This window comes from Crocodylus siamensis, chromosome 1 (assembly GCF_052110815.1).
Source record: "Crocodylus siamensis isolate JL-2025a chromosome 1, ASM5211081v1, whole genome shotgun sequence".
In the NCBI taxonomy this organism is placed as follows: Eukaryota; Metazoa; Chordata; order Crocodylia; family Crocodylidae; genus Crocodylus; species Crocodylus siamensis.
In genome coordinates this window covers 307,299,672-307,325,354 of record NC_143395.1, presented here as the reverse complement: position 1 = coordinate 307,325,354, position 25,683 = coordinate 307,299,672, and the positions used below count along the sequence as shown (strand labels likewise).

Below are 25,683 nucleotides of genomic sequence, written 5' to 3'. Positions count from 1 at the left end.
AATCAATGTCTTTTGGCAATTTATTCTCACTAACAGAACAGTCTAGGTAGTAACTGAGAAGTGTGTAGCAATTTTAAGACCAAGTAAAAACAACTTGGATTGAAAATGTATTCGTGGGAGTGGTTATCAGATACCAAAAAAGAGTAAGCAAGTATAGTTCTAACACCCTAAATGCTACATTTGTATAATCATCTGCAATTTTTGTTGCAATTTTTTTCCATTGAAAACAGTGAATATTCAGTACATATGTAGTATTACTGTATAAGTCATTCACATTTTTGAGTGACCTTAAAAAGACCGAATATGTATGTCAGGACCAAGATAAGAACAAATAATCCATTCTAGTAGAAACACTAATGTGCTAAAGTTTACTATTAATGTAACAACTCTCTTCTATTATCTTTTCTAATGAGCTTTTATATCAATTAGGGAAATATTTACAGTTCCTAATCTAAAGTAAGTATGTTTTGTGTATTCTTCATTTTTCTTTCTTAGAGGTTTTCATATGGTTTATTTCCCAAAGTAGGAAGCCCCTTATTAGATATTACATCATAGCAATGTGCTTTTCTACAGAAGTTTTACCTCTGTCTCTGAATCTTCAAGATTGTGTCTAGTCTGACCACTGGGGGCTTCATGTTTATTTCAATCCATTCCAAATGACACCATTTTATAAGTGAACTTTTTTGTTTGTTTTGTTGTTTTCCCTGTTTACAGCATTAGGAATCTGAAAGCCCCACTGCATTCTTTTGTGCTTGCATATCACTGCCCACACTAACATTTTTCACACTCTCTCTGGCAATGCATTACAGACCCCTTTGAACTTGAGCACACCTATGCAGCCTCCTGGTGGTGTTTGATAGAGTTGTGGGCTGAACTTTTTTGATTTTGCATTTGGAATCTCTTTAACAACTGGGCGGATGCACAAGAAAGAACAGAACTGGGCTTGCTGTCTTACCCCTGTCACATCCACAGTGCTACCAGAATTAAAAAGAGTAACTAGTTACTCAGTGCACACAGGGAAAGGGAATAGAAATGCCATTTCTAGTGTCCCTCTACAAATAGAATTTCATTGAATTTTCATCAGTGATTATACTGATTTGCCCATAGTGTTCATCCATGTTAATACTTTAAATTGACTGATGCAGTACAAAGTTGAACATTGAAGTGCAGCTTTTCTTGTTACTGCACAGACATGCCTGACTTGCACATGAAAATGCCAGACCTCTTGTTCAGATGGCCCATTGCATATCTTGACTGTCTGTTAGTGTGTGTACTTACCTGATTTATGCATATGCTTGCGGTATCTGAACTCCAACTGGATCTTTGTGACCTTCTTTTAAACTCAAGCCCTTTAGGGCTCTTAGCAGTTGTGTTAAAAGAATTTCTAAGCCTGTAAAGGGATCCTATTAAGATAGTTTTCTTGGAGAAAAAAAAAAAAAGGTAGAAACAAGACTGCATGAAGGTAATGTGAAGACCATATAGTTATGGATCATTGCTCTTCTCACTGCTCACTCTTCTGCAGTTGCACATATAAAAAGATGAAGAGGATGGTGAGAGCTGTATATTCCAGTCATCACTATTAACCCCAAATTATTCCCCAGATTTGGTACTTGAAATTCACCATTTCTAAACTCCACAGTATTTTGTATCTGTTAGCTGTGGAATTTTTAATTTGCTCGGTTTAGGCCTAGGTTAACACAAAGTGTGCTCAGCTGTTCTTTCCCCCTCTTTTAGTGTAATCAGGTAAGCATGAAATGAATTAGTCTTCCCTACAAACCTCCTCCCCTTCAACTGTATGAACTCATGTGAGAGTGACTTCGCTGGGGTCACCTAACCCCAGTCGTCTTCCTGCCTAGATGATCTTCAAGATCCCTTCCAGCCCCTAACTATCTGTGAAACCCCATGGTCAGAGTGTACTGTGATGCAACTTCTAAGGCAGTAGAGCTGCATCATGGATCTGAGAGATCATGCATGTACGACTTGTAAAAGAGCACCCTGCTCCCTTTTTGAAAGGCAAATGAGAAGGTGCAGTTATAGTTGCCATTGAGTACTAGTGGAGACCGTGATGGATTCCAATCTGCATTCTGCCTTTTTCTTAGGAACAGATTTTGCTCAGTCATGAGTGCTGTTCTGCTGGCTTTAGACTGAGGTCAACTGGCCACTTGTCATGTAAGCTGGTTAGCATCTCATGTTATGGGTATTTGCTTTATGAATGTTCCAGGTATATCTGAACATGCCCTCCAGTATGGATAATACGTACCTAGAAGGTATTTGTCACTGGTGAATAAAAGCACTGGTTTGTCACTGAGGGATTTGATATATGCCCCTTATATTGTTTCCCGTATTGTTGCATGATGTGCTAGTTCTGGGTACAGTACAATAACTCTGCTGATATTACTCTCCTGTACTTCACTTACCCAGTGGATGTTTACAAATTCCACTTCTGCCTTGGAGGATATTGCTAGTGAGAAGCATAAAAGCCACCTTACCTTAGCTTGTGTTCTGGGAAAGCAAGTATGCAGTTGGTTACAAGTTTGTGTCTGCTTATTGAAGTGGGCAGTTGTTACAGATCTTGGGAGAACTTTCAGTTCCTTGTTTTCTTTGGTTTTTTCATTTGTGCAGTTTTATACTGGATTTGTCCTTACTTCGTGACAAACATCTCAATAGCAACACCTGCCATACTTTGACGGAGATTAATTGTAACTTCTTTGACAGGATGGGATGGTTTCATCATCTGCAGCTTGTTCCAAATGTGATAATCCATTTGCCCACTGGGGGTTTTTTGTTTTGTTTTTTTAAGCATCCATGATTTAAATTATATGTGACCTGCATACTTTGTTGCATAATGGTTGCCTAATGAAAGTTGACTTCAGTTTTTAATTTGAACACAGCTTTTTGTTGTTTAAAGCTCAAACTGACAGTGTTGAAGGTCTTGTTAAGCATTTAGTCGTGTGTATCTTTGAAATTACTTTTTTGTTTTAGGAATGTTCCCATCTCATCTCTACCCACGTGCATGTGTGTATGTGTGTGCCCATGTGTGTGTGTTGCAGCTGGAGTTGGGCCCAGGAAGATGCACCATTGTTACTTTTCTTTGACATCAATTTTAGTTTACTCCTTCACACTTCTAAAAACATGGTTTTTATTTGCTTCAGAGTCTTTGTTTTTGTATTTTCTTTATAAAAGCATGGCCTTCGTAATGTACTATTCATGTGCTTTCCCCTAATTCCCTCTCCCCCTTTTTCGTACTGTACCTTTTGTGTTTGCTTCTCTCTTTGAAGTTCAAGGCATTTTTGTTTTGTGATTTGTAGTTTTTTGTTACTCCCAGACTAAAATATCACATCAAGGATGTTTTATACATGACACCAAGTCCTGTAAAGTGCAAGGCTGTAATGGTACTGACATGTGTTTAATCCCATTGATTTCCATAGGCCTGTATATGAGTACAACTTTAGACAAACATTTAAGTTTCAGCTAGCATGTTGCAGCTTGGTGGGCCAGCTGTTCCCTAAACCGCAAGCCAAGTAGCCCTACCTGTACCATGATATGAAAGGGCTAGTTAGCACTGCTGAGTGCTAGCACTACATAGCCTGTCCCCATGCTAATTAGTATACCCATGGGTGTGCACAGACACAGCTGTGCTACTTGCCATTTGAGATGTTCTGTCATGCATACTGTGGTGTGCTTGAAAGTGCTGCTGCCAAGCACAGTAAATTTTCTGCAAAGACAGGACCTATGTAGTGCAGCCCAATTGTCGGTGTTGGGGTAAGGATAGTGGCTATTAAGCTACCTTTAGATCATCCTGATCTGGCACTGCTCTGGGACCTGGAAGGGCTCTTGACTTAATTTAGGCAGCTCTGAGACCCTGTTTTAAGTTGCCTGTCTCCTGGACTGCCATATGGGTGCTATATTATGTGGTATCTTCATAGCCTGTCACCCTTGGAATGTTATTTTTTTTTAAGTGTGCAAGGAATTTAAGCACTCCCACTCCTTTAAGGAAATTTGACTGATTTTTACATGCGTGCTTAGCAACTAAATATAGCAACCTCTGTATAGCTGAGCATTTGAATAGGTCATTGAATAATAATAAAATAATAATGTGCCGGTCTACTCTTTCTTCATTTGAATAACAGCTATGCTATTGGTAAGGGTCAGCAGGGTAATAAAGCAGGTTAGAATTGAGTTGTTCTGTTTTATATTGTCATATTAAATGTATCCATTTTGCATATACTGTGCAAATCTGCCTAATGAAGGTCTCAGTGTAAGATGAAAAATGCTACTTTGATATCCTTTTATTTCTAGTAGGCTATTAGCAAGAGCCCATGAAGTGCAAGAAGAACATGAGAAAATGAAAATATTTTTTCTTAGTGGTGAACAAGCTAATTTCATCTGAGATCAGAGCAGTGAAAATTGTGCAGTGGATAATACTGAAAAAGTATTACTAAGCCTGTCAGTGCAGCAAGAGTGACAGTGGCATACTCTCAGTATTTTCATGTGGCATGAAAAGATCAGTAAAATACAAAGTTTCATTTTACACAAACGATGTGTCTGTCTACATAGTATATTACATAGGGCATTTTTATGATAGCTTTCTTTTTATAAAATTGTGCTTAAACATTCTACATCACTGGCAGGAGATGCCTTCAATTTTGATTATCTATGCATTAGCTTATATTTTTGTATATGTATATATGTAGTATATAGAGATATACATGCATATCGTATACATGTGTCAATGTGTATGTGTGCTCGTATAATATTGGGATAGCATAAAGAGGGCAGCTAAAAAAAAAAAAAAGAAAATGTTATAACTGTGTATATATACACGCACACCCCTGTAAGGACTTTGTATTAGTATGACTTTACCTCTGGCAAAGAGAATTGTATGCTGCTCTGTATGGAGATAAAATGCTATATAATGGTCCAGTTGGCTGAGAGAATCACTGGAGAAAAGCACAAGATGTTTTGCTTTCTCAGGTCAAATTTGTTTTCTGTTAAGGTGCTTGGAGCTGAGTTTGGGTCCTGAGTTCTGATACTAAGTGCCAACAGTTCATTAACTAGCTTCTTACAATCATTTTTAGCTCAGTCTCCTAGGGCAGCCTACAGACATATTTCCCTGCTTGTTAGTCAATCAACTGTAACATGCACCAGACAGATAATTTTGCACTGTATGAAGTTCTGATGGACAACTCAAGTACAGAAATAACTTTCACCCCCCCATTAAGAACTTCAAAATTGTCATGATTCAACCCATTACCTTCTTATTGTACAAACTTTCAAAACGTTTTCCCTATTTATGATGTATGACAGTTTTAAGGATCTAAAACTCTCCCTTAAATTATTTTTCCTCACTAGGATAGCTTATGTTTGTCAGTAGGCAGCGTTCTGTTTTTTTGCTGTTGACTGAATGGTTCTTGAAAAGTTTGATTGCAAAGGTTCTGACTTCATATCTTTCATTGGGTTCACTTTTTTTCTTTCACTTGTTTAGAGATTGTTTTGTTAACAACTATGAAGGAAAGGCAATGATGTAATGAAGCAGCTGGTCATCAAGAACTGACTAATTTCTAGCAACCATAGCTGCTTCCAACAATGCGTATTTATTGGGTGTAATCTCAAATCATGCAAAAATCAAGATGTTCCAAGTTAATGGAAAACCATAATAATGAATTGGAATTGTATATCATTTAAAAAATACCATTTTGGAGTAAATATGCAACAGTTCCAACTCTTTATCTACTTTATTTTGCCAAATATATAGATTCTGATCAAATGCTTCAGCAGCACTTCATTTACAAATCTTTTAGGTAATAATTTGTTGCAGCCTAATTAGCTTTCACTTCTAGTACAATTTGCTGCAAAGCACACCTGCCCCCAAAGAAGTACAGTCTTAATTAGAACCACTTCATAATTTACAGAAATTATCGAACAGAAGTATAAATTTGTAATGATAGTAAAAATGTACGTAGGAAAATCTGCTGATGTTTTGAATTTGGTGTAACGCCAGTTCTCTAAAACTTAAAAATGTATCTTTTAAAAATATGTACTCTGTGTAATTGTTTTAGTTAACTTAATTTGGTTGTAGTTTATTATGAGTAAAAAGCATCAAACTAAATATATAGATATATCTATAGCTATCTAATTGACATACTTTTATCTATATGTTTGTATATGTAAAACTTGTATGAATTTGAGGACTGTAGGTTTTTTGTGGGGGAGGGGAATTATTTCTTCCTGTTCCTCTTCCACTTGTATGGAATTGATCTCATGTGTGCCCCATAAATTATACATTCAACAATTTGTTCTTCTAGCTGATTCGCACTAGCAAAACCATTTGTTTCATTGGAGTAATTGGATTTATGTCAATTAGATAAATACATAGTTGGATTTATGCTAGTATAAAGGAGACCAGAATTGGATCCAAAGACTTTAATTAGAATTAAATATATGGATAAAGATACAAATCTGTTATTTACTTGATTTTCATGAATTCACATAGAACTTATATGTTTAGAGAGCTATATATTGTACTGTGCCTTGATTGGTTTTGGTACAGCAGGACCATGGGCTACACTGAGGAGTTCCATCACCAGTAAAAAAAAAAAAAAGGGAGTTCTGACCTATTTCTTCTTTTTTTTTTTTTAAATCCAGAGCCTATTGAAAAACATTGTTAAATTAGTTAGTTAAAGCTGGTGTTCAGGAGAGAAAAACCTTGAAGCAAAATGCTCTGTTCATAAGTATGTCAGGCAGTTATATAAAATAATCTCTTTCAGAATATCTCTTATTGTTTGCATGTTGTTGATTTTGCAATGTGTGTTTTTTTTGGTAACAGGTTCTCGTAAAGAATCTACTCCCCAAGTGCTGCTTCCAGAGGAAGAGAAGATTATTGTAGAAGAAACAAAAAGTAATGGCCAGACTGTTATAGAAGAAAAGTAAGCATTTCTAATGAATGGTGGATTAAAACTTCAGACTTTCACAGAAAAAATCATTTGGGTTTTACACTTGGCTGTTTAGCATTTTACTTAGTCGCAATAAGTTTAAGACTAGCATTAGTGGAATTCTTTGCTGGTTGTCCAGAGGATTAATTGCCAGCCCCATTTCATGTATTTGACTGGCTTTTAACTGTTTTTACTCTTTTTCTTTCTTTTCTTGATGATGCCTCTTCTTTCTGGGTCAGTTGGGAATTAAGTTTTTTTGCATTTCCCTGTATGACCAGGGAACTAGGTGTTTTCTTATGTTCTCACTTTTCAGGCTACTTTTAAGTTTGTGACTTTAATTTATAATACCCATTTAGTATTTATAACATACAACTTTCTAGAGATCCACAGTGTGTTGAAAAATACAGTGGCATGAATCATGCTGTATATTTTGACACATCATTCTGTTATAGAGCTTATATTGGAATTGAGATGTCCTATAGCAAGGGATAGTACAATCCAAAGGTTTGAGGAGTTACTGATTCTTTTGCTACTCCCATTCATAATGATTGGCTTTTATGTTAATGGTACTAATGTCTTTTGATTATACTCTATAAATCTGCTAAATAATCCATTTACCTTTAATGAAAGTATTGTAATGGTTCTTAATATTTTTATTTTAGAAGCCTTGTTGACACAGTATATGCATTAAAGGATGAAGTACAGGAACTAAGACAGGTTGGTAAATAATACATATATTGTACTTAACACCAGGCATGATTATTAAATTTGTGAAATTTGCTATTTTTCAATGGGATATATATTTCAATTTAGAATCTGAGGTGGTTAGTCCAAGTGGATATTCAGAAAATCAAGGCAAATAATGAACACACAAGAAAAGCATAAGTTTCAGAGATTGGCTATAATTGTCAGACCATTCCAATCGGTGATGTATCTGGGGGGGTGGGCCGAGGCAAGGGGGGCAAGTGGAATGGTGTTCCTACCCCCAGGGAGTCTGTCACAGCAGCTACAAGCCTCTACCCGCTATATATGTATCAAGGGGGGGTTGGTGGGAGCAAACAGGGTACCAAGGTTGGCTCTTAGGGAACCTGGCTACAGGGCTGCTGCTGCTGCTAGAGTGGAGTTAACACTGCTTCAGGAAGGCCATCCTTTCCTCTCACCAACATCATCTTCTCCCACATGCTCAATGAGCTGGCTATGCCTGTCTGCATTTGTACATGAGTTTGGATCCACTCCAGCCCATTGATTTATATCCTTTCTCTCGGCCTCTGTTTAAGAACCACAAAGCACAGATTTTTTTAATTCATTATATAAGTGAAACATCTGGTAGATTTCCCAAAGGTAAATAGTATGAAATGTGCAACTGCTTTCTTAGCATGGAAGCACATGTTTTCAATGCTTAACTTTACAGATAAAAAAGGATGTGGAAACTTGAAGAAATCAGCAAACATATAAGTCCTTTGGTACAAAGTAAAGGGTGGCCAACTATGCAGAAATGTATATAGCTACAAATATTTAGTCAAGTAGTGGATGTTGTCAGTCCTCATTTATTTACATTCAAAGTAAATGAGCTTGCACTGGTGTAACTGGAATCGGACAATAGGCTGGATTCAGCAAAATGCTTTACCTCATTGCCTTGTGTCTAGCATATTAAGGCTTAGATCCACGAGCTGAGCTATAATATGAATGCTAAACAATAATAATGGCTATATACAGTTGTTCAGTTTCTATCAGGAGTATTGGTGTTCTCCCAGTAGAAGAAAAGTGTCCAGACTTTCAAGCTTTTTCTTTCAAAGCAAAAATGGCCAGTGTGGAGGGGGAAGAGAATCTAGAAACAGCCAGGGTTAAATTGCTTCTGGGACTTCCTACTAGGAACCTGGCCATCTGGGGACCAGGAGGAGTGGAGCTGGAGGGAAGTCTGCCGTGCCTTCCCAAGACTTTGTGGTAATTACCATGGTCCAGTAGACTTCAGCATCATGTGCATCTGTATCCCTGTGCTGAAAACTGGTAGTGGGGTGCTCTTAAACTAAAGCTCATTCAAGCTTTAAAGTGCCCCATTGCCATTTTTCAGTGTGGAGACACTGGTACCCATGACACTACTGGTGCTTTAATTAGCATGGTTTTCAGAGCTGTGCTAATAGAACCTCTCTTTCCCCTGGTATCCCTGAGCACATCTATAAATGCCCTGAGTTCCTAGTGTGAGAAGCAGGCAGGGGAATTATCACAGCACTCCCTCTGTGTGATTGCCAGGAACCTAGTTTAGGGACTACTGCCTCCTGCCAGCTTGCACATGTCCCCCACCCCTCCTTCTCCCCACTCTTCTCCCACCCACCCTTTTGCTGAGAGGTGGGGGTGGTGATTGAAAACTCAGCTGGCAGGTGAGCATGCAAGCCTGGCTTTCAACTCCATTGGCTTTCCTTTGCCTCATCTGGGAGATGAGTGCAGCAGTTTAAAAGTTGGAGAGGCCAGGAGTTTGGCTTGGGGAAACTTCAACATGCCTTGCTCTTGGCTGCGTTGGCTTTTCGTTGCTTCCTCTACAGCAAAATGTCCCCACCTCTGAGTCAGCCCAGAACAGTACAGGGCAGCAAGGCAGGCTTCTGTACCCCTGCCTTGAAGGTTCCCAGAGCCTTACTGTGGCAACCTAGTGCTCCCTCTGCCCCTCTCCCTGCACTTCTGAATCAACCTGGTTGGTGGGGTGGAGTGGTAGGGGCGCATTCTCCTGGGGTGGGCACCCTACTGTGTAGCACGCTGCTTTTCTGCAGCTGTCAACTGTCACTTGACAGTCTACCCCTTTCTCAGGCCAGGCTGTCAATTAATGGGCTCCCCTAAAAGTGAGGTGGCCCAGGGAGCAGCCCTCTAAGTGTCTGCTGGTTGGAGAGTTTGTCAGTGAAGCTCTCCAGACCTGGGGATGGAGGAACACCTGTACAGTCCAGCTCTCAGGGTGTTTTTCTACTGAAAGAAATTTTATTCTGGTAGAAATTTAATATTTGTATCTAGCCAGTGACTAATGTGTGCTACATGTAAAGTGCTCAGTACTGAGTATCCTACTGAGTTAAATGGAACCACTCGCACATGATGGTTTTGCAGACCTGGGACTTTGTTGTGCACACGTTGCTTATCTTGGTAGATAACCTAGGCTAGTAATTATTTTGATTGGAACATCTCTCTCTCGATAGCTCTGTCTTGATGTGTGTCTCTCTCTACACACGCACGCACACGTGCGTTATCAGCACCCTCGTTGCTGTTATCCTGGCAGGGTGTTATTGATTTGTTGTCAGTCTTGAAGTGCCAGGAACTGTGATGTGGCGAATGTTTCATCCAGAGGTTCCTTACACCAATCTTGTTTTAAAGAATGATCGCAGACTCAGTTCCATGGCAAAGACCGAGTTTTTTGTTTACAAGCACAGCGTTAACATATTCTGTCCTAACAAGTACATCAGACCAGGAGTTAAGGCATTTTACCTGTGACAGAATAGTTGGCACAGCACTATTCAGGCTTCCCAAGGCTGCTACAAAAGTTTCCCTGCTTCCCAATTCCCCTTATACAATGATCAAAACAAACTGTGTTGTATTTAATCTGCATCTTGAATATCTCAAATTGTTCTGTGGCAGGGGCTTTTTTACATTCTTACCTAGTCTTCTCATTCTAGCCTTTTCATCCTGGTACTAGAATTATTCTTGTATCACCTTCTCCCCCTCCCATCTTTTGGTGGGAATACGCAACTGGTCCACATACCGAGTTTGTTTTTTTTATGTAAGAAGTTCAGATGTTGGTCAGGTTTGCTGGTAAGGCCTGGTCTGGCCAGTGCTTTAGTAAAGCCTTGTTAAAGAAAAGTAGATGCATTGTATGAATAGACTTATTATTAAGAACAGCTAAAGCTAGATGAGTCCTTGCTGCTCTAGTGCTTTTGTCTGTTGTTTCTTTTTGCCAGAATAACTAACCATACCAAGCCTGTATACTTACTTAAATTAGCAGTTACTTTTGTCTACTTCCTCCTAGAAGGGCAAGGTAAAATATAGCTGGTCTCCTTGTTAAATGAATGTTCCTGTTGGTACTTAAAAGAAAGACTGATGCATGGGATCCAGTCTGTTTGAGCCAGTTGTCCATTACTGCCCAGCCTCATACATAAAAGCCATTGCATTTGCCTCTTTTTTCCAGTATATAAAATAAATAAATGGTTATATATCCTGGGCCCATAAACATGTTAGCTGGAATATTTGCCTGTATGCTACAAAACAGATTTTTTGTAATTTTACCTGATCCAACTGTATGGTTGCACATAACGTGCATCTCTCTTACCGTCTCCGCAGAATACATACTTGGTAGGGCTGTGTGAAGCTTTGGATCATGAATCCAAATCTAATCAGGGACCAATTAAAAGGTCCAAATCGATTTCAAAGCTCTCTGAATCTTTGGAAAAGATTTGGAGAGCTTTGATTCTGACAGTCCCCAGTGGCTGCAGCAGGGAGCTGCAGCCGACTTGCAGCTGGTAAGTACTGGGGGTGGGGAGGGGAGGGGACCATGGGGGGGCCCCTGCTCCCCCAGGCCCCCTGACCCCCACCTACTCCCTCTGCCCCCCCATGGGTGCCCTGCCCTCCCCAGCTCCCAGCCCTTTAAAGAAAAGCCCTGGTGCTCACCAAGTGCTGCTGGGAGGTGGGTGATCCCTGCTGCCCCCTACTGCCTCATGCTGCATGGTGGGGGCTCTGCATGAGCCCCCCTGACCTCCCCCAGCCCCCTACAGGTGCCCTGCCAGCCCCAGCTTCCAGCCCTTTAAAGAAAAGCCCTAGTGCTTAACACTCCTGCAGCAGCCTTGGGTCTTCAGGGGGCTTGTACAGAGCCCCCCATGTAGCGGGGGGCAGCAGAGATTGCCCCCCGCTGGCAGGAGCGGTGAGTCTGGGGGTTTTTTGTTTTTTCTTAAAGGGCCTGAGCCGCAGCGGGCGGGCAGCCATGGGGGGGGGGGTTGGGAGGGCTCATGCAGAGTCCCCAGTGCAGTGGGGGGCAATGGGGGTTGCCCCCTGCCCGGCAGCACCTGTTGAGTCAGGGATTTTTTTTAAAATAAATGTCAGGAGCTGGGATGGGAGGGGCTGCCAGTGCTGGGATGGGCCTGGCTGATTTCGGAGATTTGGCAGGAGCCAAATCTCCAAATAAAATTTGGCTAAATCAAATCAGGACAATGATTCGTATCACCGAATCGAATCACTGTCCCCTGAATCTGCAGTGAATACTAGACACTTTGCGCACACCTGATACCTGGTCGCTTCTTAAATGTGTACCCTGATATATAGCTATTGCTGTATAAAAATACTAATTTATGCTGATTTCAGTGCATAAAAACGCTTATCATAGGCTACAGATATTTTCAGTAGACCATTAAAAATATAACCCAGTTAAGACAAAAACATCAAACAAGCTGCATTTGTTTATACAACAGCAATCAATCCATAAGACAAATGCCTGCATATCAGTTCCTGCAAATCCCTTAGTGATTGTAAGTAGAAGTCTGTGTCATTGCTTTCATTCCCAAATATGAAATATTTTCCTGACCCTTGGGGAGGGGCCTGGACCCAATGATCTTACAAGGTCCCTTCCAGCCCTAATGTCTATGAAATCTATTAAATTGGTTGCTGCCTCAGCCTTATGGGCTGTTCATATTATCTAAAGGTTAATTCAACTGGACAATTTGCAGGTAAGGAAGGGATGGATTTTAAAGTCAAGAGACCAACTTGCTAAGTGTTTCCTGGTCTTCTAGGCCAAAGGAAGTTCTAGTTTGAAAGTCTCCACCAATCTTTATTGTGACAATATCCTGACAATATCCTAACCAGTACGTCCGTTCTCGATTTAAAGTTACTGTTGGAGTGGTGTTGTAGGTGTGATGATTCAGGAATTATGCAAGAGGCAAGGATTTTTTGTAGGTGATATCTTTTACTGGACTGACTGCATAGTTGAGATTTAAAGTTAGACAAGCTTTTGAAGCAAGGCACTCTCTAAAGCAATTGTGAACTTATAAGTCGCTCTGTGATTGTAGAACTAGTTATGGGTAAGAGCCTTGAAGAGCTTCTAGGTATAAGATATTCTTAAAGAGAGCTTGTGGTTGTTATGGTCTTATTTTATTTTCCTTATACTTGATTATGGATACATTTTACTAACACTGGTATGCTTTGAACGCCCTTCTTACATCTAGTTTCCATTAGACATTTCTGTTTCCTTGTGCCAAATTATGTAATTAATTTTTGAAAACTAAATATGTATAATACAAAATAATGTATATTTGGCCGTAGCAAATTCAATAGCAGACTTTTACTTAGAAAGGCCCTCATGATCCTTAATTTGTCAGCAAACATTTTGGTGTTTATAGATGAAAAAAGTTCATAGTCTCTGTCCTCTGTTTAACAGGATAACAAGAAGATGAAGAAATCATTAGAAGAAGAGCAAAGAGCTCGCAAGGACCTGGAAAAGCTTGTTAGGAAAGTTTTAAAGAATATGAATGATCCGTCTTGGGATGAAACCAATTTATAACTAATTGATCATTGTTTCTTTCTATTGAAAGATCAGTTTCAAACCAAGCTGGGAAGCCTTCTGACACTAGGTCAGTGTTGCATCAAGAGTACTACACAGCAGAATCTAACTGGATCTAGTGATTTTTTTCTCGCTTGTAATATATAGAAGCAGTCAAACTATTCACTGAAGCAGTCTATACTGTTAGGTGTGGAGACCATAGATCCTGAAATCTACTAAACTGAATTTGTTTGCCTCTAAATTACCTCATTTTGCATAAAGTGCAGCACCTGACTAAAAGTCCATGTTTTCAGTGGCTTTTTATTTTAAATATGTATTTTTCTTGTAAATATCTGTAATTTTGAATGCATGAGTGATTGATGTATCAGAGCTGATACAATGTTATATTTTTTTTCAGGTAGTGTCAGATTGATGTTGTAGCCATGATGGTCCAGGAATTGAGAGACGCAAGGATTTTTTGGGGGTGACATTTTATCAAATCAACTGCGTAGTTGGGATAAAGATAGACAAGCGTTTGAATGCAGGGCCTGAAATAGAATGCCCTACATCCAAAAGCTTGTCTGTCTTTATCCCAGCTACGCAGTTGGTCCAATAAAAGATGTCACCTGCCAAAAATCCTTGCACATCTCATACTTTTCCCCCTTCCTTTTATTATTATAATGGTCACAAGTGTTAGAAATGATGGCAATACACTCGCCTAAAATCAAAGTTCTTTCTGTATTATCTGTAGGTTTGTCTTAAAGTACCATACTTATCACATACACTATTCTTCAAACCCTGTTCTCCTGTTGATCAGTGTATTTAAATCATTTAACATTATTTATGTCTGTGCAAGCATTAAAAACAGTTTACAATACTTTTTATAAAAAAACAGTATTAAATAAAAAAAATTGTGGATTGACACCATTTTTATTTAAAATTAATTTCTACTGGGCCATGACTTGTATTTATTTACACTTGTATGGAGCACTAATATACAACACTATTTTGGCCAATTAAATACTGATTTACTTGCCTGTTTTTATAATGACTGTAATTTTTAGGTGTTCATGTACTACATTTTCTACTGTTGTGCATGTACGTAAACATACAGCTAGCTGATAATTTAATGGAACATACCGTTTTATCAGTTTTTGTCAAAGCAAAAAAGAGTCCTAATTTAGATTTTGTGAATAAATTGTACTATTTATTCTATGGTCACCGTAACCCATTAAAATAAAATTTTAGACTAACCTTTGTGTGTAGGATATTTGAACTAGGCCAACCTAAAGTCAGAATTTAGTTTTTCTACCATAATACAGGACATATTCAGAACACCCTTGGTAGAACAATATTCTTTCCATCCCTACCTTCTTACAGGAAACACAAGCTATATTACTGTTTTCATCCCAGAACAAACAAACAGAAGTAGATTTGGAAATAAGGTTTGTAACTTAATACCTGTTTTTTTTCTTAGTTCATTACACTCAGTTGTTGTCATTTCAAGCGGTCTCAGATTGGATGTTCTACAATGCATACTGTGAGCATCATTAAATACATTAATTCCCCAGGTCCTTATGCATGTAGTAACTGCAGTGTTTTTCTGAATTTAGAGTAGAAAATGCTACAGTATTGCATATTGGTTTTTATGGTGCACCCTTTTTGTCTAATCTACAGCCTGTAATAGTTATACTGCCATTGATTTAAGTAAATTTGGGACTGAGCCCTAGAAGACACAGTTTTGTTCCATTTTAGTCATTACGTTATTTGAGGTGCATTCTCCTTGCCTTTAAACAATGTATTCCAGCCATTTGTGTTTTTTTCCAACTGTCCAGAGAGAGAGAGGTGGAACTGTAGCATGACCAGCTATATACTCAAGTTATTTGACTGACTTAAGTGAAACAGATATAGTACTGATTGAATAAAGCATACCTAATTTTAAACTGTGACCTAAACAACTGCCTAAAACTTGCTCAATTGTGTCTAAGACATTAAGACAAAATAAATTGTCGTACTTAATTTAGTTTCTCTCTGATGGAAAGCTACTTTTAAAATTGATTTGCTGAGAAAAAAGATAGAAGGTGTTTTTGTTTAAGGAGTAGGGTAAGAATATTAACCTTTTAAAAATAGTGGGATTCATCTTACAGCTTGCAAGCCTGAATTGTAGAGATTCAAATGGACTCCTTGACACCTATGGGCATTTTTACATATGCAAGCGCCGCAGCACTGGGCACTTTGAAAAGTGCCTGGTCCTGTGACGCTTACACTTGTGTAAGTGGCAAAATGCGCATCAGTGCAAATAAAATAATGGAAGTGCGCTTTTGAACTAACACATCTTGGAGGTGCTTTAGTTCAAAAACGCACTGCCACCATTTTCTCCATGCTGACGTACATTCTGGCGTTTATACAACTGTATGTGATGCAGCGCAGTGTGTCTGCTCCCATGCGGAGTAGATCTCTGTGTGTTGGAGAACTAAAAGGTCCCTGTATAAATGCCCTAAATGTCCATCTAGGTGAAGAGTTAGGGACTTAACTTTATGCTCTCAAATTTTCTCATTGGTCTCCCCAGAGTCATTAAGAAGTAGACTTGCTTAAAAGACAACCAATTGGGGTGTGTTAATTGAGCTTTCAGAAAAACTCAATACTTATTAGAACTTCTGGGCCTGAAAAGTTTACTTGTTTAATTGTTAAAAATGTTGAGTTTTCTTCAGGTGTGTGGAACTTTTTAAGTTCAAACATTGAAATCTAAGTGGTTTGTTCAGCTTATATTTCAGTGCACATTCTCATTTTCTCTTGTTCATACAAACATTCCAGAGGAAAAATGTAAAAGGAAAGTATTTTAATCTTAGTCTTGAACAAATTTTAACTCAGGAACAGCTTCTGTCATAATATGATCTTTATGTTGTATTTTAAAGTGTAGAGTATAAATTTGCTGACACTTAGTACATGTGGTAACTAATGACTTCTCATTTCTGATAGTATCCCAGTACCAATATCTTACTGAATATGCCTTAAATTATTAGAATTAAACAGTTAATAACTGGTTTAACAGCCTGTTGTTCAAAATTGATTTGGAAGAGGGCATTTTTTAAAGAAAAAGTTGATGCAGTGTATGTAGCCTTTTTTGTCCTTAACCTGTAGTAGAGAGAGCAAGATTCAGATCTTCAGAACCAATAAATATCTACATAACTTTTTTATTTCAAAATTTGTTGTATATAAACTGTAAACCTTGTAACCTGAATTGGGAACGTTATCTAAACATGGATAAATGGGGCACTGTGTATTTAACCTATCAAAGTGGTGGTGGTGTTGTTGTGGGATTTTTTTGCTGTCATCATTTAGGGATGAGGAGCTGAAGCCATTTCTTATCCTAGAGATGTGAAGCACTTTTCAGTTCTAAGCTGTTCAAAATGTAGCATAACATTTCTGTGTATTTAATGATGTGTGCTTGTTTGTCTTGCCATATGACATCTTAAAGAACTGACTACCTTTGTATAAACCTTTTTAATGCCGATCATTTAGGAACCTAGGATGTCCATTTACAATAATTGTGGAGAATGCAAGTTTAGTGTAGATGTCACAGATAATGCTCTGATATTGACTACTACTATGTTTATGCTACAGTGTTGTAATTAAACAATGATTTTTTTCGTATGCAATGAAGTGTTACATTTCATCTAGTGTGTGGTGTATGATTTAAATATGAAGGAATATTCATTAGGTCTCTGCCTATACAGTTATATTTGATGACGGAAGATCAAATTTTAATTTTTAATTCAATTCTGTTTTTTTTTTAAAGAGATTTTCACATGATGTTTTTGATGATAGCAAAATGAATAACTTGGTAACACAAGAGAAATGGAAGGGTGGGAATATACCAAACAGGAAAAAGAAATCATGAAACTGTGACTGTACGGCAGATACCTGTATATCAGTGCATTTGATAATTATCACACTAAGAAAGGATGAGGTGTGGCAATCTGAGAGAACAGAAAGACAAAAGAAATAATTCTAAATTGCAATACCATTGAAATAGAAAGGATAGGTGGAGTCAGCCACTCAAATAGCACTTGTCAGGAACCAAGGTCAAAATAGGTGCCTTCATTGCAAAGGTAGAATCAACCAAATTTTGTGTCCATATCAACTGTGGTGGAGCATTAAAAATGAAGGAAGAAATTAAGTAAATTCAATTAGATTTTACAGGAGGTAGATATAGCTGTACATGTAATATCCTCTAGGATTCTTCTAGTTCAGGGCTGAGACCAGAAGGAGTATGTATTGTTAGATGACTTGGTAGATGGAGACAGTGAATGTTGGGCTTGTATTCACAACATTGGTCAGCTGCTAGGGTAAGCATGTGGGCATACTAAATATGGAACAAAATGAGTGATCAGATGTAAAATGGGAATCACAATGGAAAAATAAATGGTCATATGAGTATCAGAATAAAAGTATTTGTCTACATATGCTGAGGAGGATCGTCGGATCAACAGATGCAAGACATTACAGGTAAGAGTGCAGCATAAGCAAAGCATCTTAGGATACTTTTGTATTGGGACCTTTTGTATTTCATATCAGGAACTTCAATATTTCACACAATCTTCAAGGGAAAGTCAAGAACAAAAATTATTTGCGTTTTTCTAACCAGACATTGAAATGAGCTTCCCAGTGTAAGTCTAGTTTTCAGCTCCCTGGGGCCTCCCAAAGAAACAAATGTTCCAGTAGTTTCAAATGTGGTATCTCATTATCAGGGAGCATTTCTAGGAAGTGTATTCAAATTCAAAAGGTACACTGGTATAATATCTTGAATATTTTTGCCTAGAATGCAGTTTTAAGTGTTTCTTCCCATTTGCCTTGTAGCATCTTCAGAATGGCTTGGACTGGGCTCCAAACCGTTTTTTGTTCTATGCTTGTTTTCTCTTGGTGTGAACTATTTTTTAAAAATAATCTGGGTAATGAGAAGGTGCTAAGCAGGGAAAATCAAAACAATATATTAAACCCCATTAAACTAAGGCCCTCACTAGTGCATGTATGTAGTCCCAGACGTAAAGTTAAACATAAACTTGAATTAGTTTATTTACAAGAATTAAATCATGCTTGTTTTTGCAAGATCAGGGCCTATGTTTGGAATAAAAGTATTTAAATGCTTATTACAGCAGGATATAAATGGAAAATATCAGAAGGGTGGATCTGGGATTCTGAAGAGAAAAAGATATTTTCTCTCCCTTAATACGGCTAAGCATCAAATACTTGGAAAAGTTACCACCTTGCCATTTGCTTAAATGACTTTTAAGACGCTTACAAATTCATGTTTCTCAATCAACCTTAATTCTACCAGTAAGAATTTTTTTGTCTATGCAGCTAGTAGTTTGTAAGTCTATATGCAGTGTGCATCTTTGAGCATTTTATTAATGCTTCAGTGAGTGCCGGAAAGTACCATCTCTGAACCAAGAGTTTTAGAGTTTTTTGTTTTTCTTTTTGTCTCAGACCAGCTACCAAATACATCAGTGACTACCATTTACTTTTTTCAACAGTTGAAAAGTTTTTCCTGAGCACTTGGCAAAAAAAAGCACTTTCCCAGATTAAAAAAAATTTGATCTTAGGCAGCTGGAAGAAATATCTGTTACTCAAAAGCATCTTTTGTAAATGGAAATATCAGCTTTTGGGGGAGCAGGCAGTAGGCTGAAATGTTTTGACATGGGTGTGGGGCCACAAAGTGGGATCTGGGATTCTTGCGAATCATAGAGATGAGTGGGTCCATGGAGATCAGGGGAAATACAAAGGGTATTTGAGAGTGAGAGGGGAAATTGGGGTGGCTGTGTTGAGCTAAGGGAGGAATTTAGCAGGTTCATAGGCTTAGTTTGTAGGAGGGAGGGGTGGATTGAAGTGATAAGTCTGCATCCTGCTGCTAGCTGAAGCTGCAGTAATGCTTTTCTTTGAACTCTGCCTTCTGGGAGTTGCTCTGTGTCGCTCTTGATTGCCTGGCTCCCTAACTATAGCTGGAGCTATTGTCTCCTGTTTCTGGAAGTCAGGTGAAGGGTTTGCTGTTGCCTGGAGAATTCAAAGTGCTGAGAGTGGCCACTGATGGCTGGGGAGGAAGCGCAGAATGAGGATCATGGCTGGGGGAGCTTACTCAAGTGTCTGAGAGCCCTGAAATGACCAAGAAACATGGGAGGTACATGGGTCAGGAGTTCTCATGGAGGAGACCTGCAAAGGAGAGCCAAGACATGTGCTGTCTTCTATTAGTGGAAGAACATTGAGGCAATTCAAAGTAAATTTAATTCGTAATGTATGTGCTGCAATCTGGGGAGCAGGTGATATACTTGCTGTGTTATACCCTGAACGCATTTGGCTTATCATTTCTTTGGATTCAGCTTTGATCTTGGCTTGCTTTTGCAGCCCCCCACCATGGAACTTGAGAGCAGGGAAGTTGAAGACAGACATTTTATTTCTGTAGACAGAAAATACAATTAATCTACACTAAACTCTACCTATTTTTTCATACGCTTTATTTTTCTTTTCTTTTTTTAAGCTTGTCTTCTGAAGGCTAAGTGTACCTCTCCCCAAATCTAAAAAATCCACCACAGACCTGGCAAGACCAGGACGTGAACCAGAGACTATTTATAGAACTCTTTTAGAAGAATAATACGAACTAGCAGGCACCAATTCATTTCATTTAACCAGCTTCCCTCTTAGGTTCACTGAATATCCAAACTGAGCTGAAGAGATGCATAAAAGTTTAAGACATTATTGTATGTTCTATATTTTCATAGAAACAATAATATAAGGTAATACATTTATACCAAGTTAAAACTGAAAACTGACCTCCCCATGATTATAGCAAGTACTGGAAAGAATTCATTATGTAGTTGCCTATTCAAACAGTACTGAAAATATGGGATGATTCTTGCATCAGTAGTTATTAGAAATAGATCCTCTTCTATGGGTCCAGAGATTAATCTCAGTATTTTCTCCTACTCTGAATTATGAGGGAGTTCATTTGGATCATTGCTAACTTTTCTGCTGTTGTAACTATTAGCATGATAACTTATAGAATATTTACCGCTACATTGCCAACCCCTGTCAGCCAAACCACAGAACTTGCTAAGCTTGATATATAATACCTGAGAGTTGGATGCTGGGCATAAACAGTACCTGCCAAATATGTGATTTCAAGCCAATGTTTGTTTCAGCCTTTAGTTGGAGACCTCTTGCCTACTGAACTGCCTGCAGTATTTCTGCATTTAGCTTTTGACAGATGGCTGGGTGGACAAGCAGTACAGAATTCGTGTGCATCAGCAGTCCTTTCACAGCAAGGGTGACTCCTCAAGTTTAATTTCTGCTTTGTCAGTAGTACTCAGATGGCTTCTCAGTATTCTCACAAAGCTTGAGATAGCTGTCAGTAAATATTAAAATGGCTGTCCTATTTTTGTAGTTGAATGCAAACTATTTTCTCTCTAGCTTAGACCTGCATTTCCATTCCCATTTGGTTCTCTGATCCGCAATTACTGCTGCTGTTGCTGTGTGGCACTATGCCGGGATGTCAGTGGGAGTTGTGAGAGTTTGGGCCACTGCAATACCAAGTGTGTTTTCTTTTAAAAAAAAAAAAAAAAAAAATCTGTCGGGACCTGTGGACTGTCCCAGCCCACTAACTATGCTGCTCCGTATATTAAGGAATACAGGTGCCTGTGAAATGATTGTATGGAAAATACATGTAGATCACCATCATTCAACATAAAGCAAAAAATCAAGCCAATCTCTTGAAATACTTGTTTTGTTCAACAGCCTCAAAATAATGAACAAACAAGATAATGAACAAAAAGGGGGTTTTTGGTTGTGGATCAGAACATAAATGTGTCCTTGCCTGTTTCAGTTGAACAATATTATTAGGCTTTTTTTTAGTGTTTTTGTTTAATTCTAATGGATTTAATTAACCAGGCTTTATTGGAAACAGAGGTGAATGACATTTTCCTTTTCAAAGTGACTATTAAAGAACTGCAATAAAAAAAGCCACTTCACAATCTGATTATTCAGGATGCTTCCTGTTCATTAAGAGTGTCACATCTTATCAGCATTCACCACTGAATATTAAATATAATCAGTTATGCTTGCAGTGATATTGAAGATAATGTGTTTGGATGCACCTGAACTCATGAGAAACACTGGCATATGGTAAGAGACCTAACATGGAAAAGAGAGAGAAAACCCTGCATATAAATAACCAAGAAAGGATGCATTTGTGTGATCCTAGATGCATCCAGTTTGCCAGCCTTGGGGATTAGATAAAAGATTCTGCTTTGCATTCCTGAGGCACTTGTTCTGAACCAGCTAGTTCAGCCATGTTTTAGTCTTTGATGCTGTACCCTGCTTCTGGATATCCATCTGCATACAGAAGAAGTCTGGCTTACAGCTCCAAAGAGCTACTGCTAAAGGACAGTACAGGGCAAGAAAGAACCACAGTGGGTCTGAGCTTTGGAGAGCTTTAAAAAAAACAAAAAATAAAAAAAATAAAAATCAGGAAAATGCCTGAGAATTGGGAGCAGGTCGCTTCTCTGTTACCTGGACAGAACTGTGACAGGGTTCTTGGACTTCTTCCTGTGTTTTAGGTAAATTGTAACCATGGTTGCATGAGAGCTTTTTCCCCATGGCTGGAAGATGCAGTATTAGAACTTGCAGAGACAGAAGGACTAACATTTGCCTGGTGATACTTATCTTTTTTTACTCTTACCAATACCTGTTTTAATGAAAGGAAGAGGCTACAACTGATTGATTTTTTGGGGGGGTTTTTTTGGGTTTTTTTGAGGGGTGGAGAGAAGCTGAGGAAAGGACTTCTTTACTCCTAATTTTTTTTTATTCTCCATGTTGTTAACATAACCTTCTCACATCCCTCTGAAGGCAGAGGATTCTGCTCTCTTCTCCCATCACTTTCAGCCTGTCGTCCATGACATTGCCTGTCCCACTATCAGCTCTTTGCACAATCAAGGTGTATGACAGCATAAGGAGGCTGCTGTGATGTCTCAACATTCTGTGTCTGCTCACAGTTAGAAGGAAGAAAAAGGCAGTGCCTTGCCAAATAAGCCTCGGCTGATGGGCAAAGAACCTCTGTACAGCCATGAGTACTAGGTTGCTTCTCTGAACTGCAGTAAAAAGCTTCACAAGTATACCATACAAGATTGCTCTAGATGTCTTTTTTTGTTTCTCTTTTTTTCATTTTCAGTTGCATTCATGGTTTTTCTCAAGCCTTTCTCTCTAGTGTTGCCATCAAAAGTACTCCAAGTACCTGGACTGAATAGCCTATTTATATTGCTACTATCTGTCCTTGCAGTGTGTTCTATTCCAGGTGCATTTGCTAAACTACCCCCTGACTCAGACAGCTCAATGACATTTCTACCTTTTACTCACTTGCTGAAGAAAAGATCTTCAAATTTTTTGCGGGATGGGTTTGCAGGTAAGCTGAAATTTTGAAGTACTGAATAAATGTTGTAGGATTTTACAAGGAGTGGAAGTCCCATATGGAAGTGCCCACAAGGTTAGCGTGTTGAGGTTCAGGGCTGGAGGCAACCCTGTTTCCAGCTCTGCAAGGAAGTGCCTCCAAGAAAACATCCCATCTGTTTCTTCCTGCTCCAAATGGCAGAAAGTGCAACATTGTTTCTGTGTGATGCAGCTCATGTGTCCCCAGCCCAACTTCAGCTTTGGGAAAGTTTATTGGCATGTGCCCATTGCAACCTTAATGGCAACCACATTTGCATGGTATTTGCCATGTGTTGTGCATACATCAAGGGTGAGTGGGTGTCTCCATGTTTCCATGGCAGCACTCCCTTGCACAGTTGATGCAGACATAGTGTTAAGGCTTTAGAAAGTTGCCCTGTTCTGTTACATTTGGCTCTGAGCCTCAGTTGCAGGGAAAAGCATGCTGAGCGTAGAGCAGATGCAAATACCAGAAAATGTCATCACTAAGCACTACTGCAATTTTCGTTCAATTCAAATTTGGCCACATTTTAGCAGGTACAAGTAAGGGTGGCAAAAGGCGGAAGGAAGCCTGACATGAAATTCACTCCCTCTGCCAAATCAGATGCTGCTTTAAAATAAGGGGGGGGGGGGGGGGCGGGGAGTACTATGACCCCTCCAGTGCCTTCCTGGACAGTTGCAATAACTTTGTTTTCAATTAATGTGGGCAACATTTAGTGCTTTTTCTTTCCTAATTTGGGGTTGGATTTAAAAAGGGACTTGGATATAAAAGCATTCTCATGCTTAAATCGGGAGTGCAATTTACACACCCAGATTAAAAAAATGTGATGAATTTAGACACTTAAATGTGAGAAATGGTGCTAAGGACTAAGATAAATAGCACTAGTGTGCTGGGCTGGGGGATGCTTAAACCAGACGACAAAATGTGCTGCAGAGGAGTGGATCTGAAATCTAACCTTTGCACATGGGTGTGCTATTGCTCTTAAGAGAAGAGCCCAGATGTTCCTGGCTACAGGGTCTTACCCCTCTGTTCAGGGTCAGACTGATCACCATACTTGGGATCAGTAGTGAATTGTACTGCACGATCAGATTGGTACAAACTGTGGAAGTGTTTGCCTTCCTCTGTAGGGGGGGGCCTGTATCTGAGACCTCTTGAATGTAGAAGCAGGATTCCCCTGCCGTGGTTCCCCTGCTTTACATGTGAAGTGAGGGTGTTAGGTCTATGTTGTATCAGGGTTGAGAGTCGTCTTATGTAGAACTTAGATTATGGTTGGTTTGGATAGGTATGATCCTGCCTCAGGGTGTTGGACTAGACCTCTGGAGGTCTCTTCGAGCCCTGTTTCTATCCGACTCCGACACAGGCATCATACGAAGGATTCACAACCCAGAACACATGCCTAGACTTAGATGCCCTATTTTTTTCTTTTGTGTGCAGGGGACTAGTGTAATCACTACAAGACTAGTGGTAGGCCACCACCTTTTTATGTAAAATGCCTGATGGTTAGAACTCTTGCCCAGAAAATGACAGATCTGAGGGGATTAAACTCGTATCTTCTGCCTCTCAGGAGCACCATTTAGGCTGTGCTGAGGCCAGTTACTTTCCCTCCTGTTGAAGCTGCAAAAAGTGCTCTAGGAAGTGGGCTGTAGTGGGATCAACCTCATAGAAATGGAGCTTTCAGGGTCTTAGGCTGGACTGCCATGGAGTTCAAGCGTGGGGATTTACAGGTTTGGGTTTTCAGCTGAGCTTAAGGTCAACCCAAACTCATAAATGTAGACATAGCCTGAGATGCCTGTGAACTTTTCCTGCCTTGGGTTCTACAGGCATTCAGTTTGATTTTTAAGTGTGTTTTTTTTCCCCCCAGTAGTTCACTTCCTCATGGTATAATTTTTAAGGAATTATGCATAAAATGCTTCCAAAAAAACCATTTGCTTTTGTAACCTATTTACAGTATGAAGAACAAATTATATATTTCTAATATGTCAGGTCAAAGCATCATAACTTGCCTTCAGGGTTAGAAAAAGTAGATTTGATGGGTGATAAATCTAAAATGTAAACTGTCGATACTGCATCACTTTAGTGACTCACCACAAATTGTATGTATCATAAGTGAATCACTATAAACTATGTGGGATATCAATAAACAAAAAACCAAAGCATAAAGACAACCCAATCCTTCCCTGTAAAACTTATGCCACAAAATATGAATAGACCAAAAATAGGAATAGTGAAGAAATAAGGACTTGAAAATATATTTTTTTAAGTTAGAAACGGTTTGAGTAATATTATGACTGTGATTCATTTGAATTGGGATCCAATTATAATTAATCATGTTGTTTTTAATCATTGTTCAAAAGAAGCTGGGTTTCTGGGGATTATTTCTTAAATTATATTTTGATATAGATAAACTGGCAAGGTAAGAAAACTAGACAAAAATGTATCAACACCGTATAAAAATTGAATGTCTTCTGCCCATGGGCCATATACTTTAAATTGTGCAAAACATCCTTTGGAAGTGTGGGTAGAAGTAGTGTGAACAAATTATAAATACATCTCTTTTTACTCTTAGACGCTCTTGATTTGAAACATTTGGTAAATGCATGTTCTTTAAACATTTACTGTTAGCTGGTGCCCTGTGACAATGCAGTTAAAAAAAATGCATGTATGTGTGGGTTGAGAGGGGGCACCTGGAAATCAGCAATATCATGAAAAATTCCTTCTGTATTATAATACTGGATTGCTCTGTGAACAGATGTTTGTGGGAAAAGAAATGGGTGGAAACAGGTGGA

General features: G+C 38.9%; 1 protein-coding gene across 3 annotated transcripts in view; it reads left to right on the top strand.

The window, feature by feature from the left end:
• The window catches only part of ARHGEF7 (Rho guanine nucleotide exchange factor 7), a 182,107-nt gene extending 167,425 nt beyond the window's left edge, over positions 1–14,682 (top strand). For all 3 annotated transcript variants that reach the window (XM_090022132.1, XM_090022123.1, XM_090022142.1), the window contains 3 exons: positions 6,827–6,926; positions 7,595–7,649; positions 13,327–14,682. In XM_090022132.1, the coding sequence (XP_089878258.1) occupies positions 6,827–6,926; positions 7,595–7,649; positions 13,327–13,449 (278 nt within the window). In that variant the 3' untranslated portion in view covers positions 13,450–14,682. The remainder of the gene's footprint in view (positions 1–6,826; positions 6,927–7,594; positions 7,650–13,326) is intronic.
• The last annotated feature ends 11,001 nt before the right edge of the window (positions 14,683–25,683 follow it).